At 40.8% G+C, this 17,290-nt stretch overlaps 1 protein-coding gene across 3 annotated transcripts in view; it reads right to left on the bottom strand.

The window, feature by feature from the left end:
* Positions 1 to 17,290, bottom strand: part of USP33 (ubiquitin specific peptidase 33) — a 112,388-nt gene that overhangs the window by 9,101 nt on the left and 85,997 nt on the right. For all 3 annotated transcript variants that reach the window (XM_029618877.1, XM_029618878.1, XM_029618879.1), the window contains exons 18-23: positions 13,249 to 13,375; positions 6,452 to 6,621; positions 4,534 to 4,615; positions 2,705 to 2,813; positions 1,133 to 1,235; positions 281 to 349 (exon numbers count right to left, since the gene is read on the bottom strand). In XM_029618877.1, coding sequence (XP_029474737.1) covers positions 281 to 349; positions 1,133 to 1,235; positions 2,705 to 2,813; positions 4,534 to 4,615; positions 6,452 to 6,621; positions 13,249 to 13,375 — 660 coding nt within the window. The remainder of the gene's footprint in view (positions 1 to 280; positions 350 to 1,132; positions 1,236 to 2,704; positions 2,814 to 4,533; positions 4,616 to 6,451; positions 6,622 to 13,248; positions 13,376 to 17,290) is intronic.

Here is a 17,290-nt window from a genome sequence, read left to right as displayed (position 1 = left end):
CATGTCCTTAATGCATTATATCTTTCACATATTCCACAATTCAAATAATTGTCCATTTGGTTCAAGATAAGTATATGCAAGAGCTGGGAAAGGCAAGCCATTTACAGCACAAGAATGCAAAATTGGCTGTTAAATCATGGTAACAAAGGATGGTTTGCAGCTGATATAGAAGAAATTCATATGATAGAGAATCTCAAAAGAAATCATCTGGCCTTGAAAGGAAATGCATACAAATACACAGCAGCTTCCTAGCTATACATTACAAACAGCAATTACCTACCTTGCCTGAGGGTAATATGACCACATTTTGTGATGGCAATCTTTGTATTATCAATTGAACCTGGCGGATCTAATTAGGAACAAAATGAAAATATAAAATTGTTATATAACTGTAAAATATTTTAATTGGGATTTATTATTTCATATAGCCTAACTAAGGGCTTTTTACAACAAATTACACAATGAAACTCTACCTCAAAAGTTTCCATAAGTGGGTACTCCAGCTAATAATGAACTATAATTTCTGAATCATTGAATAAGTATTTAGGATAACAGGATTTATACAGATTAGACTTAGTGCAGGTTCGAGCAGCAGGCTAAGAACCAGGGCAGCCAGGGGTTCATATATATATATATATATATATATATATATATATATATAGTTGAAGTGAATCAATGCTTCTTAGTATCTTATGCATATGAGGACCACTTTATATTTTATCTGCCAATGAACTAGCAACCAGTGCAGATCATATAACACTGGAGAAACAGGATCTCTCATTGATTGTCCTGAGATAAGCCTAGCAGTGAAGTTCTGCAAAATGTGAAGTACTTTTAGACCAGAAGAAGGCAAGCCCACATAAAGATTTATTACAGTAATCTACTGGAGGCAAAATCAAAGCCTCCAATACCATGCAAAAGATCGAGTGCCTTAACAATGACTTAAGACCTTGTGTTTACTTAAAAGCTTACTGGTGATATTATTGTAAACGTTGTGATGGCATTCCGTTGTGATGATGTTTAACTAACACCAATCCCAATAACTGTAAACCGTTCTGATGGTGAAGCTGAATGACGGTATATAAAACATGATAAATAAATAAATAAATACTAAGTGCAGGAAGCTACATACCACTGTCTTTGCCCTTGACAAATCCTTCCCATTCTCTAAACCACTGCATGCTGATGCAGTAAATAACTGCTGGAGAATCTTCTTCTTGGAATGCTTTGTTGAGCTGAGAAAAACAAACCAACCTGTTAACTACTGACAGATGACTGTTCAGTTATAGCAGTATAAAAGGAAATGCCCCTCACTTCATTTATTTAAATTCTGTTGTAACTGAATGAAAGCTTAGGACATACCACTGTAATTAACCCTCTCATGGCATGTATTTCTGGCTTATAAAATTATCTTGAATATAATTGTGGTTATCATATTACTGGAGCTTAAATTCTGTTATAATCGGCCATAGCATTTCAGAAAATGTCAGTTTTGGTCACTAACGTTTTGTGGAATTCTTTGAAGCCTTGCAGCATATAGGACAATAATAAGTACAATTACAGGGTCATGTTAACCTGTTTGCTCAGCTGAAAGACAGTTCTCACCAATCAGATTTAAAGATGTCATCACATGACATATGAAATGAACATATGTGAAGCCCGGCAAATTGTTTAAATCAGCCCCCTCCCTCTATAGAGAGATTTTTTCAAATAGCCTGAGTCAGTGTTAATCCTGCCCTGAAATAAATGGCAACTCTGCTCTATTCTATGTTGAGAGCATTCTGCAACCATCACCCTGTTGTGGGGGTACATTAGCTATAATTTTGGAGGCAACAGTTGCTTGTCAGCTCAAAGCTGAGATGTTCAAATCAATTTGAAGTTGAACATGAATCATGCAGATTTCAGCTTGGTGACAGTTCAACAGGTTGTTTTTTTTTATTCTATTTTCTCCAGATTCACTTTTGCAGATTTCTCTCCCAATTTTCTCCTCATACCACCATACAGCCCCCTTCCCTCCTTCTGTGATTTCACCCCCCAGTTCTACCTGTTTCCAATTTCTCCTTACTTATGCTGCCAAGTTACATTTTTCTCTTCAACCTGCACAAAGGTGGATGGAAGTTAGTGGGAAAAGAATAGGGGCAGTTTTTTTTGCCTTTAAAAAAAAAAAAAAAGTATCACACAAATTTGATAGATCTTTGGAATTTTTGCCAGGTTTATCAATTTGTCTGAAGATCTTTTAAAGAATTTGACAAATCCCTAATTAGACAAAAGCACAACGCTGAAGGTAGCCCTTAGTCACAAGGACATTACCTCATCCCTTCACTAGCAAGTGGGAAGAAGAGGAGAAAACCTAAGACCAAGAAAAACCCCATGTGAAGGAATTCAGATTACCCTTTGAGGCAATTTTATTTTTAGAATGAAGTCAGTACTGCCTGCATCTAGTTTAAAGATTTACATTACAATTGTATTTAAAAAACGCATGCATTTTCTACACCATTTTGGATAATGGCAAATAGATTAAAGTATTTCAATACTACACATCATTACAAATATTCCATAAGATATACAGCTTTTGGCTTAAAATTAATAAATGGAAAACAACCAGTTTATCCCCTCTGCTAATTAATTCATGAACAGCACAAGAATAAATCAAAACAAATAAAGGGAGAAGAAGGTTATAGTTCTATAAAATTAAATAATTTACCCGAATAAACATTTCCAGTTCAGTTTTTCTTCTTTTTTCAGTTTTCTCGGTCTCTACTTGGCAAGTATGGCAAACATACAGATGGTTAACAGCTGGCCCTCCTCCATACCTAGATCATAGTGCAAAGAGAACTAATAAATAAGGATTGTAATAATCGTTCAACAATTAGAAACATTCTAAGTCACACGCCTTCATTTCTGAATGATGGTTTGCTTGACTACGTAGCCTGTATTCAGGATATAATAGAAACCAAACCGCTTTTATTTTTGCGCAACATGCTACAGTATATAAGTTTAAAGATGTTAAGAATCATGCCCCAGCAAGACTTTCAGTGTTCCAGGCCCTTCAAAAGATTTACATTTCAGTCCTTACTGGATCCCACAGGCTTATGTTGCATAACAACAAAGCAAGACTTTTGGAAAGCAAGGGCTCTATTTCTTGAGAAGTTTCTTCCAATTTCTATCATCAGAGTGGAAAATCGTTCACCAAATATGATTACACCACATCCTATTTGCACTGCAACTATGTAAAGGAAGGAGGAGAGGGTTACAAATTTAAATGATAATCATTTCCTGCAATTTTAGGTGGCTGTTAACTGTCTGGACAGTTTGATGACCCACTCTGCAACCTCAAACCACAGTGATCACAAAACTGCTAGAGGGAAAACTCTCTGTAAATTTATTTCAGTACAGTAATATTACTATAGCACTGTTAATGCAAACGATACAAGAAGTCCTGCCCCAAAACTCAAATTATAAAGCTCTCATTTTAAGCACAGAATAGGACAACCCCTATGTCAAAACAGTTAGCTAAAATTATTTATTTATTTATTTTTAATTTTTATATACCGATGTTCCTGTAAAGAATACATATCGCACCGGTTTACAAGGAACTGAACAGTCGCCTCCAGGGCGGAAATACATTAAAACAGTCGCCTCAAGGCAGAATACATTAACACAAGTATACAGGAAAACTATTAAAAGAGAACTTTCATAAACTCAATTAAATGTAACCGTGAACCATAAATCAGGAACATATGTACAGAGGTACATATGTACCTCTGTACTTATGTACCTCTGTACATATGTGAAAGAGTGGTGGAAAAGAAATGAAAGCTAGGACCAGTTGTCATAGTTCTAAGCTCCTGCCATTAGGCTACATTCATGGCCAGAGTTAAGATGTTGGCACCAGAGGCGGAAGACTTGGAGCAAAAGATTTCTTCCTTCTCCTCTCCCTGGAAATCAGATTAGCAGGGGGAATCCAAATTCTTGGGCACATTCAGAATTTGTTGCTCAAGGCACATGCCTATGTTGCCTATCCTTAAATTCAACCCTGGCTTCACCGCCAATCTCTTAATAGAGGTATTAAAACAGGAGCATGTAACATAGTAAAGATGGCAGAAAAAGACCAAAAGATCCATCCAGTCTGCCCATCAAGTTTCCTATGGTAGCAACTGCCGCTCCGTGCAGGTTACCCTCAAGCCTTATGTTAAGGGTGGTAATATTAACAATCAAAACCAAACCCATTTCAAAATTACTGCTAGTGTTTTTTACAGGGTCGGCAGCCTTTTTGATAATTCAGGACAATGCTGCTTGAATGTGCTTTGCTTTTGGACTTGACTCTAGAAGTAGCCTTGCACTTTTTCTCAGATGTCCGCATGTCAGTATCCTGGACCGTAAAAGTCAGGGTGCAGTGTTGACTGTCATCTGGAATCCTTTTCTCCTTTTTTCTTCCAACACTTTCCAGTGAGACGGAGTCAAAGCAAAGCTTATCTAATGAATGATAAGGAACACTTGGATGCAAAACTTTATTTACAGTATCAAGCTTACCTGCTGTAGAGATAGTCCCATATATTTTGAGGCAACATAACAACCAGGTCTTCTATAAAACCAGCCTTTTGTGGAGGAACACCTGGTGGGGGAAGAAGGATTCTGCTTGAATAGTACAAAAATAGAATTTTTTTCTGAAAGGCTTTGGAAAAAATAAACACCACATATTGGTAGATACAGTAGATTTCATGTGACTCTAAGATACTGCAGATTTTTCTTCCCAAAAATGTTTCTGGTCACAATAATTATTACATTTTTAAAACTTTTAAAATAAACTACTAATGTTTTTACATATGATGTTTGTTCAGGTTTCCTCTTTGCATTACTCAAAATAATTTCTCCATTATTTCCCAATCAGAATTTTAACCCTGGTCATGCCCATTTACTATTTTTAAGTTCAATATATTAAAAAATGATTGCATTTTAATACACTACTTCAAAATGCAAATAGAAGTAAGCATACATCAAGGAACATTTTTATTTATTAATTTACCTAGAGTTTGGCATATCTGGAAAAGTAGAGTTAATGCGTGTTCCTAAGCCCTACCTCTTATACAGGAGAGGATGGGGCCCAGGAATGTGCATTAGCTCAGTCAGGGCTGACCCTAGGAGAGTTGTGGTGCCTTGAGAAAATTTGTCTGGATACCCCCCACTCCACCCATTTTCCCAAATCCCACCATATAACTATATATTATCTCCAATGGCTCTGCCTTCCAGATACAATCCTTCCCCTGGCAGGAAAAAAAAAAAACAAACAAAACTCAATATAAATCGTGAGGAGAGGTGACCACACTGCTCCGCAGAAAAGAGACTGAGGGACTCTGCCTAGGGAACAGGGTGATAACGTCAGCTACACATGCTCAGTAGAATATGTCTGAAAGCTCTAGAATCTTTGAGGTCAAAGTTCTGGGCCAGGCTCCATCTGATGATGTTACCCATGAATGAGGACTGCCATCCTGCTTGTCCTCAGAGAAACAGCAACATCTTTGATAGAAGACAATTTTTTTTTCACAGATTAGGAAGCTAGGTCAGCTCATTCCTACTAAATTTTATTGTCTTCTACAAACTTTTGGAGTACATAATAAATAGCTTGAGACGCTTGCATAGCCTATCTGTGCATTTTATATGTTGTAGGTCATATCATCAAATTAGTTACATACTGAAGTAAAATTGTTGTTGAGAGAAAGAGACCAACTGGCTCATCTCACTCTGCCCAGTAATTCCCTTCCTGACAGTCAAGAATATATCCCAAGTACTAGACACAGAGTGTGACCACTTATCAGGTATCCCTCCTTATTCAACAGTTTTTGGTGTCTTCCTGTTTTGTATTCCATTCTCCCAGGTAGATGGACAAGATCCCCTTCAGTTCAACCCTGGCATACCCTTCTCTTTCCATGTCTAACCACAAAGCTTTAGAAAGATTGCCGATTGTCAGAAGTAGGATATAAACCCAAGCATGCAGAGAATATTGCCACCTGGATGCAGCACTGCAGAGGCATAGACCACTCAGCCATCTTCCCAACCAGCTAAGTAGGTTCCTATTTAATGCAAAAATCTCTTTTGCTGTGAGAAGGTAACCAGGTAGAAGAAGTGTCAAATTAAAACACTTCTAACTCTTATCATTTACAACAAGAGCCATTAAACCTAAAATCTGAGCTACAGTTAAACAATTAATAAAGTTCCAGAAAATGTCAGGGTACAGCAGGGTACAGCATCTCAGCATCTCTTGTATTACCACTTACAGGTTGAACCACCAATTGGATGCTTCAGAATAATGTATACAGCAGGAGCTAAACAGGAATTATTGGATTATACACAACTGTTTGCTGCAACAAAACCCACAAAACAGATTTCTCTCTGTCTTCACAGGGTATATTTTCTCATCCCATGTGCATCAGTGAAGATTCAAAGGACTCACCTCCATGTATACAAAGGAAATCGTTATTAGAAACATGTCCTGGCTCAGCAAAAGTCTTAAATTTATTTAGCCATTGGCGAGAAATATAGAACTGGAGTAGACTTGGTTCCATCATATTCAGAATACTAGAAACTCTACGCCTCTCTTTCTGAGCATCTTCGCTGGATTTTCTGCAATACAAACAAAAATGTTAAAAAAAAAAAAAAAAGTACATATTCATTTTTTTCATTTTAACAAATCACAAAAATGCTTTTATCAGCAAAAACTATATTTTACCTTTGCTTTAAGTCACTAGTCTACACTGCATTAATTTTTAAACTAGTTAATATCAGTGGATCTGGATTTACACATAGACCTACTAGGCCTGTGCCTAGTAAAATACTTGCACCCTACAGACCTTCCATCCTGTCCTACACATGCCCCCCCGCCCCTCTCCCCACAATGCCTCACCAGCAGACCTCCAGTTCTATTTTATTCCCATGCCCCTCACCCTGCTCTAACTAAACTCAGAGATCTGACACTGCTGTTATCACAAAGTAGTGCATATGGATTATGTGAGCTTTGAACCCCCCATCTTCCACAGTGTGCCTTTTTCATAAGGGAGGAAACTCTCTTCACTGCTTCTCAAGCATTGGAACTCTTAATACAGCTGAAGAAAAAAAAAGAGAGGAGCTCTCTTAATTCTTCGGAGGCTCCTAATTTGGTCAGCAATAGAAAGCCTTCAAAATCCTTTCCACTGCATAGAGCCATGAAGGACTTGACTGATCTGGAGTGAGTTTCCCTAGAAGCAAATTTTAAAGAGGAGCACTCATCTAAACTATATTCCTTAGTGGCTCACAAAAGAGAGGCTTAAATTTTAGAGAGTGGATGCACTGGTTTGTTCAGTTACCAAATGGACAGCTCTTTTGGTGGAAGGTGGCATAGACCTGAGGGAAATGCAGGACAAGAAGACTGAGTCCATGTTAAAACTTCTAGTATGGCACTTCAAATAGCTGCTTGTGGCTGTATTATAGCAATGTAGGAATTGTGTTTTATCACAGTATGCCCAAGAGGAGTTGTTGATAGTGTGCGAGGAGATTCTCAAGGACACTTTCCACATGGAGCCAGAACTTCTCTCACTGATACTTTCTTTGATACTTACTTCCACAGCAGAGGCTAAGGCTGCTACAGTTGTGCAATAGGACTGCAGATACGATGTCTAAGACCAGTTTGACAAAGTTTCTTTTTAAGGATACTTTGCTGTTTGGCGAGGATCTGGAGAAGATGGCCAAGGTTTGGGGCGATTCCAAGGTCCTGAGGCTCCATGAGCTTTGTTGTCCAGATGGGATCCTCAGTCAAGTATTATTTCCAGAAGCTTCCAGTGCCTGCTCAGGTCAAGAAGAGTCTACTGTGGTGAATGACTTCCAGCGATTTAACGAGAGGAGTGGAACTAGACCATCCAGCTTAGGTGACTGTGACAACAGACCTCAGCCTTTTTTGGTTAGAGGGACATATTGTCAAGGACACGTGACACAGGGGTGGCAGACTGGTCCATAAATCATTTAGAAACTAGGAGGATTCAATTGGCTCTGTGTTTTATTCCCTGTGTCAGGGGTCACACGGTCAGAATAATGTCTAACAATGCTGCAGCGGTGGCGTATGCAAATCAGGGGGGCACCAAGAGTCCTCAAGTGTTGGAAGGACTTATTCCTTCATTGGGTGGAAAGGAATCTGAAGATATCAGATGTACATTGCAGGGTATTAAAACATTCAGGTTGATCCTGAAGAGTAGTTACTATCTCAGATAGCATTCAATTGGATAATGGACAGGTGGGGAATTCCGCCAATGGATCTCATGATGATCAACTGGAATGCAAAGACTCAAAAGGTTTTTCAGTCAAAGAAAGGTAAAGGACTTATGAGGGCTAGATGTTTTGATCCAACCTTAGCTTTCACAGGTGACTCTGTATTTGTTCTCTCTCTTGTCGCTAATAGGAAAAGTTATTCAAAGGTTTCAAGACACCCAGGTCTAGTGATTTTAGTGGCATCACAATAGCCATGGCATCCCTAATATGCAGATCTAATCAGGTTGCTGGACTGTAATCAGTTTCGGTTTCCACAAAAAAAAATTTGCTTGCACAGATTACTTTGACCTTACAGCCTGGCCCTTGAGAGAACATCTTTTAACTAAATGAGCCATTTCCGGGAGGTTGTGAATACTTTATTAAAAGCCAGGAAAATCTCAACCTCTATGGCTTATATAAGGGTTTGGAGAGTTTTTGAAAAATGGTGTTCCACTTAGCCAGTTCTTCCTTGGAATGCTTCAGTTCCCTCAATTCTGGCCTTCTTTCAGGAGGGTCTGGAAAATGGATCAGCTCTTAATCCCTTGAAGGTTCAGGTCACAGCTATTGCTTGCTGTATAGTCCAGGTTTTGGGGGGACAACCCAGTTCCTTAGAGGATCAAACACATAAGGCCACCTGAGAGAGATCCCATCCCTTCTTGGGACCTGAATTTAGTGTTATCCTTTTTGGCATGTTCTCAATTTAGAACCGTAGAAAGTGACGGCAGAAAAGGACCATACGGCCCATCCAGTCTGCCCAGCAAGCTCCCATAGTTATCAGGGCTCTTGTTGTTACTGTTTGAGTCCAATTTCCTCCCCCCCCCCCCCCCCCCCCCCCCGTTGTTGAATCTGAGAGCAATGTTCAATATTGGAGTTGCATCAGAAGAGTAAGAACATAAGAACATAAGAAAATGCCATACTGGGTCAGACCAAGGGTCCATCAAGCCCAGCATCCTGTTTCCAACAGTGGCCAATCCAGGCCATAAGAACCTGGCAAATACCCAAAAACTAAGTCTATTCCATGTAACCATTGCTAATGGCAGTGGCTATTCTCTAAGTGAACTTAATAGCAGGTAATGGACTTCTCCAAGAACTTATCCAATCCTTTTTTAAACACAGCTATACTAACTGCACTAACCACATCCTCTGGCAACAAATTCCAGAGTTTAATTGTGCGTTGAGTAAAAAAGAACTTTCTCCGATTAGTTTTAAATGTGCCCCATGCTAACTTCATGGAGTGCCCCCTAGTCTTTCTACTATCTGAAAGAGTAAATAACAGATTCACATCTACCCGTTCTAGACCTCTCATGATTTTAAACACCTCTATCATATCCCCCCTCAGTCGTCTCTTCTCCAAGCTGAAAAGTCCTAACCTCTTTAGTCTTTCCTCATAGGGGAGTTGTTCCATTCCCCTTATTTTGGTAGCCCTTCTCTGTACCTTCTCCATCGCAATAATATCTTTTTTGAGATGCGGCGACCAGAATTGTACACAGTATTCAAGGTGCGGTCTCACCATGGAGCGATACAGAGGCATTATGACATTTTCCGTTTTATTCACCATTCCCTTTCTAATAATTCCCAACATTCTGTTTGCTTTTTTGACTGCCGCAGCACACTGTACCGACGATTTCAATGTGTTATCCACTATGACACCTAGATCTCTTTCTTGGGTTGTAGCACCTAATATGGAACCCAACATTGTGTAATTATAGCATGGGCTATTTTTCCCTATATGCATCACCTTGCACTTATCCACATTAAATTTCATCTGCCATTTGGATGCCCAATTTTCCAGTCTCACAAGGTCTTCCTGCAATTTATCACAATCTGCTTGTGATTTAACTACTCTGAACAATTTTGTGTCATCTGCAAATTTGATTATCTCACTCATCGTATTTCTTTCCAGATCATTTATAAATATATTGAAAAGTAAGGGTCCCAATACAGATCCCTGAGGCACTCCACTGTCCACTCCCTTCCACCGAGAGTATCAGGCTTTTGGTTAAGGGTAGTAACTGCCGCATCAAGCAAGTTACCCCCTTGTTGGTTACTGTTTGGGTTTAATTTCCTTAACACCCCCTGTTGTTGAAACTGACAATATTGGAGTTGCATCAGAATAGTAGTATTGGTTAAGAGTCCATGTCTTTCAAGTTGCTTACTTTGAAGGTAGTGTCTTTGCTGGTAATTTGTTCGGCCAAAAGGATCTCTTAAGTTGCTGGCACTTTCTTGCAGTTTGTTTTTTGTTTGTTTTTTTTTTAAACAGATCACAAGAACATGGTCAAAGTTTGTACAGTGCCTTCCTTCTTTCTTCTGAAGGTTGGCTTTTCATTTGAATCAAGTGGTCTGTTTGCCTTCGTTCAGACCGCAGCTTGCAGAAAAGGACTACAATGTTCTGCATTCCTTGCATATAGGAGAATGCTTTTGAGATATCAACAGGTCACTAATGAGTTTAGAATATCCAATCATTTGATTGTAATTTTAAGTACAACAGGAAGGGTGAGGCAGCATCCAAGGTATTGATTCCGCATTGGATCAAAGAGGTAGTTATGGCAGCTTATGTTGCCAAGGGTAAGCCTTTGCTCAAGCAAGTAGAGCACATTCTATAAGGGCTCAGGTGACTTCTTGGGCAGAACTTAGTTTGCATCTCTGACTCAAGGTGGAGAAATTTAATCTTACCTTATAATTTCCTTTCCTTGAATCTAGTGAGCACAGTCCAGAACCCTCAACTTTTCTGCTAAATGTACTGTTAATTCCAACTTGAAGAAGAATGGCTATTGCTTGGCATATTTTGTACAGGTTATGTGTCACTTTCATATTCTTAGTTTCTTTTTCTGGAAGCCTTCTGGTTATTAAGTGTTTTAAATTTAGACATATCCAAAGTTAGCTTGTTACAGATAATACTGGCAGGCTGAGGTCAGCATGAATGCATATTAGGGATGATGTCAGCAAACCTGTTGATCTATCTTCATCTGCTGGTCGGTAGGTATAACCCATTTGTTTGGGCTGGTCTGACTGGATTCAAGTAAAGGAAATTATCTGGCAAGATTAAATTTCTCCATGTGATGAACCCCACTGCTCAAGACATAAAAAAAATAAACACAAAAAGACATACTGCTTTATTTCATTTACCAAAGTTGCTTACTTGTAACAGATGTTCTCCCAAGACAGCAGATACCTAGACCATCATACACATGGGGTGACATCATTGTTGCTTGGCACAAAATGTTTTCCCAGAGCTTTACAGGAATTTCTTGAAAAGACCTCAGAGCATACATGGAAACTCACACACAGCTATGGACACAAAGTGCACCCCAGTTCCATAGTTTTGCTAATAAGCTCAACTACAGAAGTGAAAAAAGGATGGTATATGTGACTGGTGATCCACTGTCTTCAGAAAACAGCTGTTGCACATAAACTACTTTACTTTCTCTAAGCCAAATGGATCACTCACCATTTGTGAAACTACCAGCTAAGGATTGTCTTCAAATAAGGGGAACAAAAATGTAACTCAGCTAGAAAGCAGTTATCTTGTTTTTGGTAGGAGAACCTTCTCCCCACCCCACCAAATAACGATAACCCTAAATTATAGAAGGGATCTTAGGAGAAGAGGCTCTAAACATCAAAAGGACCCTGAAGAACAGACTGCTTAAAATTGCTGTTCTATCAAGAGTCAATGTCTAGCAAGTAATATGACGTGAACATGTGGCCCAAACTCCACATCACAGCCCTGCAAATCTTTCCTACTGAATTAAGATGGGCCACTGATTTTGCCAGGGTGCTGACATGCCCTCCTAAGCACGACACAAATGAAGAATATACAATTTGATATCCAATTAAATATGGTTCTTTTTTAAACTGCAATGCCAAGTATGTTGGGAAGAAAAGAAACATAATGCTAGTTTTGGACTTCCCTTGGTCTTTAGTTTGTGCCAGATATGTGGCTACAGTTTTTTTGTAAACCAAAGCATGCAGGGCTTGTTCACCATTACTGGCATATGACCTTGGACATCACAAGAAAAACAGCCGAAGCAAAGTTGAAAAAAAAAATCTAAATGGCGACTGGAAGGGACTGGCTGGAGCTGCAGGCTAAAGCTGGATCACTTACCCAAGTTCCTCGAAAAACAAGGAAACTCAAAGGTTCAAAAAGCCAACTAGATGAGCAAAAGGGCAAACATATACTGAGAAACACTGATTTTGAACAAACTGTTGAAAAAGCAGGTTACTGCTGCAAGAGTTGATCTGGGGAAACACTGAAGTTGAAAATGTGTTCATTTACTTCCTGGACAAATATTCCAAGGCATGCCACAGGTGTACAGGGACTGCCACGTGTGCACATGCCCAAAGGGGTCTTTATAAGAAATTCCTGAACACCACTATAAAGTCTTTCAGTACAAACGGTGATAAGACCACCCCTCATGGGTGATCTGCCTGTTTTGCAAGATATTTTTACAGAGGAATTTTTTTTTTTTTTTTAAATTTCTGTCGAAGGCATCCTATAAATACAGAAGTAACAGTTTAGCAACCAGAATAAACTGTAGTGGATATCCTGCTGCAAGAGCAAAATAAGGAAGTAAGGCCAAACTATGGGCCAGATTCATTAAGGCTTTTCTCCCGTTTTGTGTCTATGGGGAAAACCTTTAGTGAATCAGATACTATGAGAGGAGTTTAATGGTCAAACAAATGTACTGCACTATGGGGCTAGGAAAGAGTGAAATATATTGTAATGGTAAATGCAGAAAACTTGATATGCACCTTTTTTTTTTTTTTTTTTTTTTTTTTAAGTCAAATAAAAACTAATTGCCCCTGTCCAAAACAGAATACAATGATCCACTAAAAATCTTCAATGAGACCAATGGACGAATCTATGTACAACACATTTATATACAAAAAACAGATTTTATTTTGAGACATAACACATAGCCTGCTCAGTTGTAAAATATGCAGAAATTCCTTTTATTTCTTTTTAAATTTCTTTACCTGTAAAACAGCACATATGCTTCTGCGTTCTGCACAATGGATTCTGGTACCTCTGTGACACTCTGATCATCAAATTCATACCACAAATTATTTAAATTATTTCGGCAATAGGCTATGTAATGTCCACCTAAATTTAACAAGATGATTGAGTTAATATTTATTATTGGTCTTCTGAAAAAAAAAAAAAAAAAGTTTATAAATGTAAAAAAAAAACCACAAAAAAGAACTGCAAGAAATTTTTAAAATGTGATCGCAACATCTTGAAAGACTTAAAGTGCAATCCCAGAGCTATTTTATGGCCAGAATGTAAATAACACACACACTAGTAATTTCAGTTAATGAAAAAATGTTCAAATTGTAGCACCTCAAATAACCACAGTATTGTATAATAAATTCTAATGACATTATATTTTTAAGTGATACATATTTAGACAGTTTTTATTGGAGACTTACCTGATAATTTTGTTTTCCTTAGTGTAGACAGATGGACTCAGGACCAGTGGGTTTATGGGTCAGGTTCCCCCCTGCCAGCAGTTGGAGATGGAGCAAGCTGATGTCACAGTATATATAACCCTGCAGTGACCCCAGCCTGCCAGTATTCTCTTCAAAATCAACTGTGGATAGACTAGCAAAAAACTTGATTAAAAACAGGTAACCAGAACCGTACTCAACAAACCATAAACACTGAACTCACGTAAGATTCTAGATACCCCAAGCTAGGGACTGGATGAACACTTATCAGTAATCCCTTAGGACCCAGAGCCCCACAAGAGGACTATTGACACACTCATGCAGCAGCCAAGGGCGGGAAGCTGAGTCCATCTGTCTACACTAAGAAAAACAAAATTATCAGGCAAGTAAATTCTCCATTTCCTAGCTTGTAGACAGATGGAGTCAGGACCTGTGCTATGTTCCAAAGCTACTCAACAGGGTGGGAGGCTGCCTACGATCCAGTCAACTCAGCACGTGCAAAGGCTGCATCATCCTGGGCCTGCACAACCAGATGATAAACCTTGAAAAAGTGTGTAATGAGGACCACGTTGCAGCTCAGCAGATATCAACATGAGACAACTAACTAACCTCTGCCCATAACACTGCCTGAGCCCTAGTGGAATGAGCCCTAATCTGAGTAGGCAATGGTTTTTCGGCACCAACATACGCAGCTGTGACTACCTTCTTAATTGAACAAGTTGTGGTAGCCCACGAAGCCAGAGCGCCCTGCTTCATCCAGTCAAGGAGAACAAACAGGCGATCTGTCTTTCGAAAAGGTTCAGAAACCTCCAGCTACCACATGACAAATCGCTTGACATCCAAGGAGTGCAAGAGGCGATACTCCTTTGCATCCCTGACCTTATCCAGGGATGGCAAGGAGATGGACTGACTCGAATGAAAGTCTGAGACTACCTTGGGCAAAAAGGATGGAAATGTATGCAGCTGTTCTGCCCCCGGAGTCAGCGGAAGGATCCCGTCAAGATAAGGTCTGCAGCTCAGAAATTAGACGAGCTGAAAAAATAGCCACCAGGATCACAGTCTTCAAAGGTCAACAATCGCCAGAACGTAGGGCCCGCCAAAAAATCCAGCACCAAGTTAAGACTCCACAATAGAACCAGTAACCTCAAGGTTGGCTTAAGATGCTTCACTCCCTTCAAAAAATGGGCCACATCAGGTTGAGACGACAAGGAAACACCATTCACCAGGTCCCTGAAACAGGCAAGCGCCGCAACCTGCACTTTCAAGGAATTAAGGGCCAATCTTTTATTCAACCCATCCTGCAAAAAATCCAGAATGAACGAGGAAGAACACCCCACTCCTCACAACAGGCCTCAAAAACTCTCCAAATCCGCAAATAAGTCAAGGAAGTGGAAAACTTGTGAGCACAGAGTAAGGTGGCAATCACTACAGAGAAATAACAATGCTTTAACAGATGAGCCCTCTCAATGGCCAAACCGTAAGACAGAACCATAGTTGTGAAGAACCGATCCCTGCTGTAACAGATCCATGTGCAGCGGAAGACAAAGAGGGGTCTCCACCAGGAGTCTTCACAAATCTGTATACCATGGATGTCTGGGCCAGTCCGGTGTCACCAGGAGTACTAGTCCCCTGTGGCCTTCGGTCTTGCGAATTATCCTGCCCAGCAAGGGCCACAGAGGAAAGGCATAAAGCAATCTGTCTTCCGGCCAGAACTGTATGATAGCGTCTGTTCCCAAGGACCATGGATCTCTCTTGCGATTGTAGAACTGAGGAACCTTCGCATTTCGAGAAGTCACTAGCCGGTCTATGAACGGAAGGCCCCAGCAATCCAAAATCAGCTGACAACACCTACTCTCCTGGGTCCAGACTCTCCCTGCTGAGAAAGACTGCTCTTTCATTATATTTTCCTGTAATGTGAGAGGCCGAGATCATCTGCAGATGACCTTCTGCCCATTCCATAAGCTGGTCTATTTCCTACAACACTTGCTGGCTCTTGGTTTCTCCCTGGCGATCGATATAGGCCACTGTCGTCATGTTGTCCAATGTCATACGAACCGCTTGATCCCGCAGCCTGTAGCTGAACTGCAAGCATGCCAGCTGTACTGCCCAGGCTTCTAGGTGATTGATGTTCCAACGGGACTCTTCGGCATTCCAATGCTCTTGGGCTATTAACTCCAGACAGTGAGCCCCCCCCAAACGTTGCGACTCGCATCTATCGCGAGTACCAACCAGGTCGGAGAGGTTAAGGGAACTCCCTTTCTCAGATAATCCTCCTGCAACAACCACTGGAGGCCGGAGCAGATTTCCATCGGCAAATGGTGCCGAATCACATAGTCCTGAGACAGCAGAGAGCGCTGGAGAGGACGCATATGCGCCCTTGCACACAGCACCACTTCCAGGGTAGCCACCAACAAGCCGAGCACCTGTAGGTAGGACCACACCGTCGGACATATGGTATTCACCATCTGACGCACTCGACATCAATTTCTGGACCCGAACTTCTGGTAGGAAAACTCTGTCCTGCCCCATGTTGAACCAGACCCCAAACACTCCAACAACTGGGATGAATGAAGATTGCTCTTGGGTCAGGTTCACCACCTAACCAAGCTCCTGCAATAAGGAGATCACCTTGTGTGTCACCAGGCAACTTTCTTCCTGAGATGTCTTGAATCAGCCAGTCCAAATAGACGTGCACCAGGATCCCTTCTTTTCGCAAGGCCGCTGCTACTACCACCATAACCTTGGAAAATGTTCTGAAAGCAGTGGCCAGACCAAAGGGCAGCACCCAAAACTGATAATGGCGCCCCCTAACACTGTAAAGCATAGAACGCATTTGTGTTCCAATCGGATGAGAACATGAAGGTAAGACAGACAGATCTAAGGAGGTCAAGTGTAAGGTTTCCATGTGAAAATGAGTCATCTTCAAATGATGGTTGACCCTCTTGAGATCCAGGATGGGATGAAAGAAGCCCTCCTTCGTGGGCACAACAAAATACATGGAATACCACCCTATACTTTCTTGAGACATGGGCACCGGAACCACAGCCCTCAGCCTGAGGAGCCTTTGAAGCATGAATTCCACTGCCTGCTTCTTCTGTGGAGAGTGGCAAGGGGACACCATGAACACATCCAGAGGAATACTGCGAAATTCCAGCGCATATCCTTCTCATATCACCTCCAGGATCCTCTAGTCCGATGTGATTTCGACCCACCTCCAATAGAAGAGAGAGAGATGTCCCCCTCTCTCATTCCAGAAGGTGGGTCGGCAAACCTTCAATGGGAAGGTCCGCCACCCGAGCCTGCTCCTCTCTTGGGCTGTCCGGGACGAAGGGCTGAGTCCGCTACCGAAAGGCTGAGTCCGCTGAAAGGTTGACCCTCTGTAGGGATGAAACCGCCTGGAACACCAGAGACGACCCCTCATTCCAAAGAGGTGCTGTAACTGCTTCTTATCCTCCAGCAGCTGAAGAACCAGAGACTCGCCCCACTTACTGGCCAGTTTCTCTAACTCACTCCCAAACAAGAGCGAGCCTTTAAAGGGCATCTTGGTAAGATTAGCTTTGGAGGCTGTGCC

Source organism: Rhinatrema bivittatum, chromosome 10 (genome assembly GCF_901001135.1).
Source record: "Rhinatrema bivittatum chromosome 10, aRhiBiv1.1, whole genome shotgun sequence".
Taxonomy (NCBI): Eukaryota; Metazoa; Chordata; class Amphibia; order Gymnophiona; family Rhinatrematidae; genus Rhinatrema; species Rhinatrema bivittatum.
The sequence above is the reverse complement of the archived record's forward strand: the minus strand, read 5'-3'. Positions and strand labels throughout refer to the sequence as shown.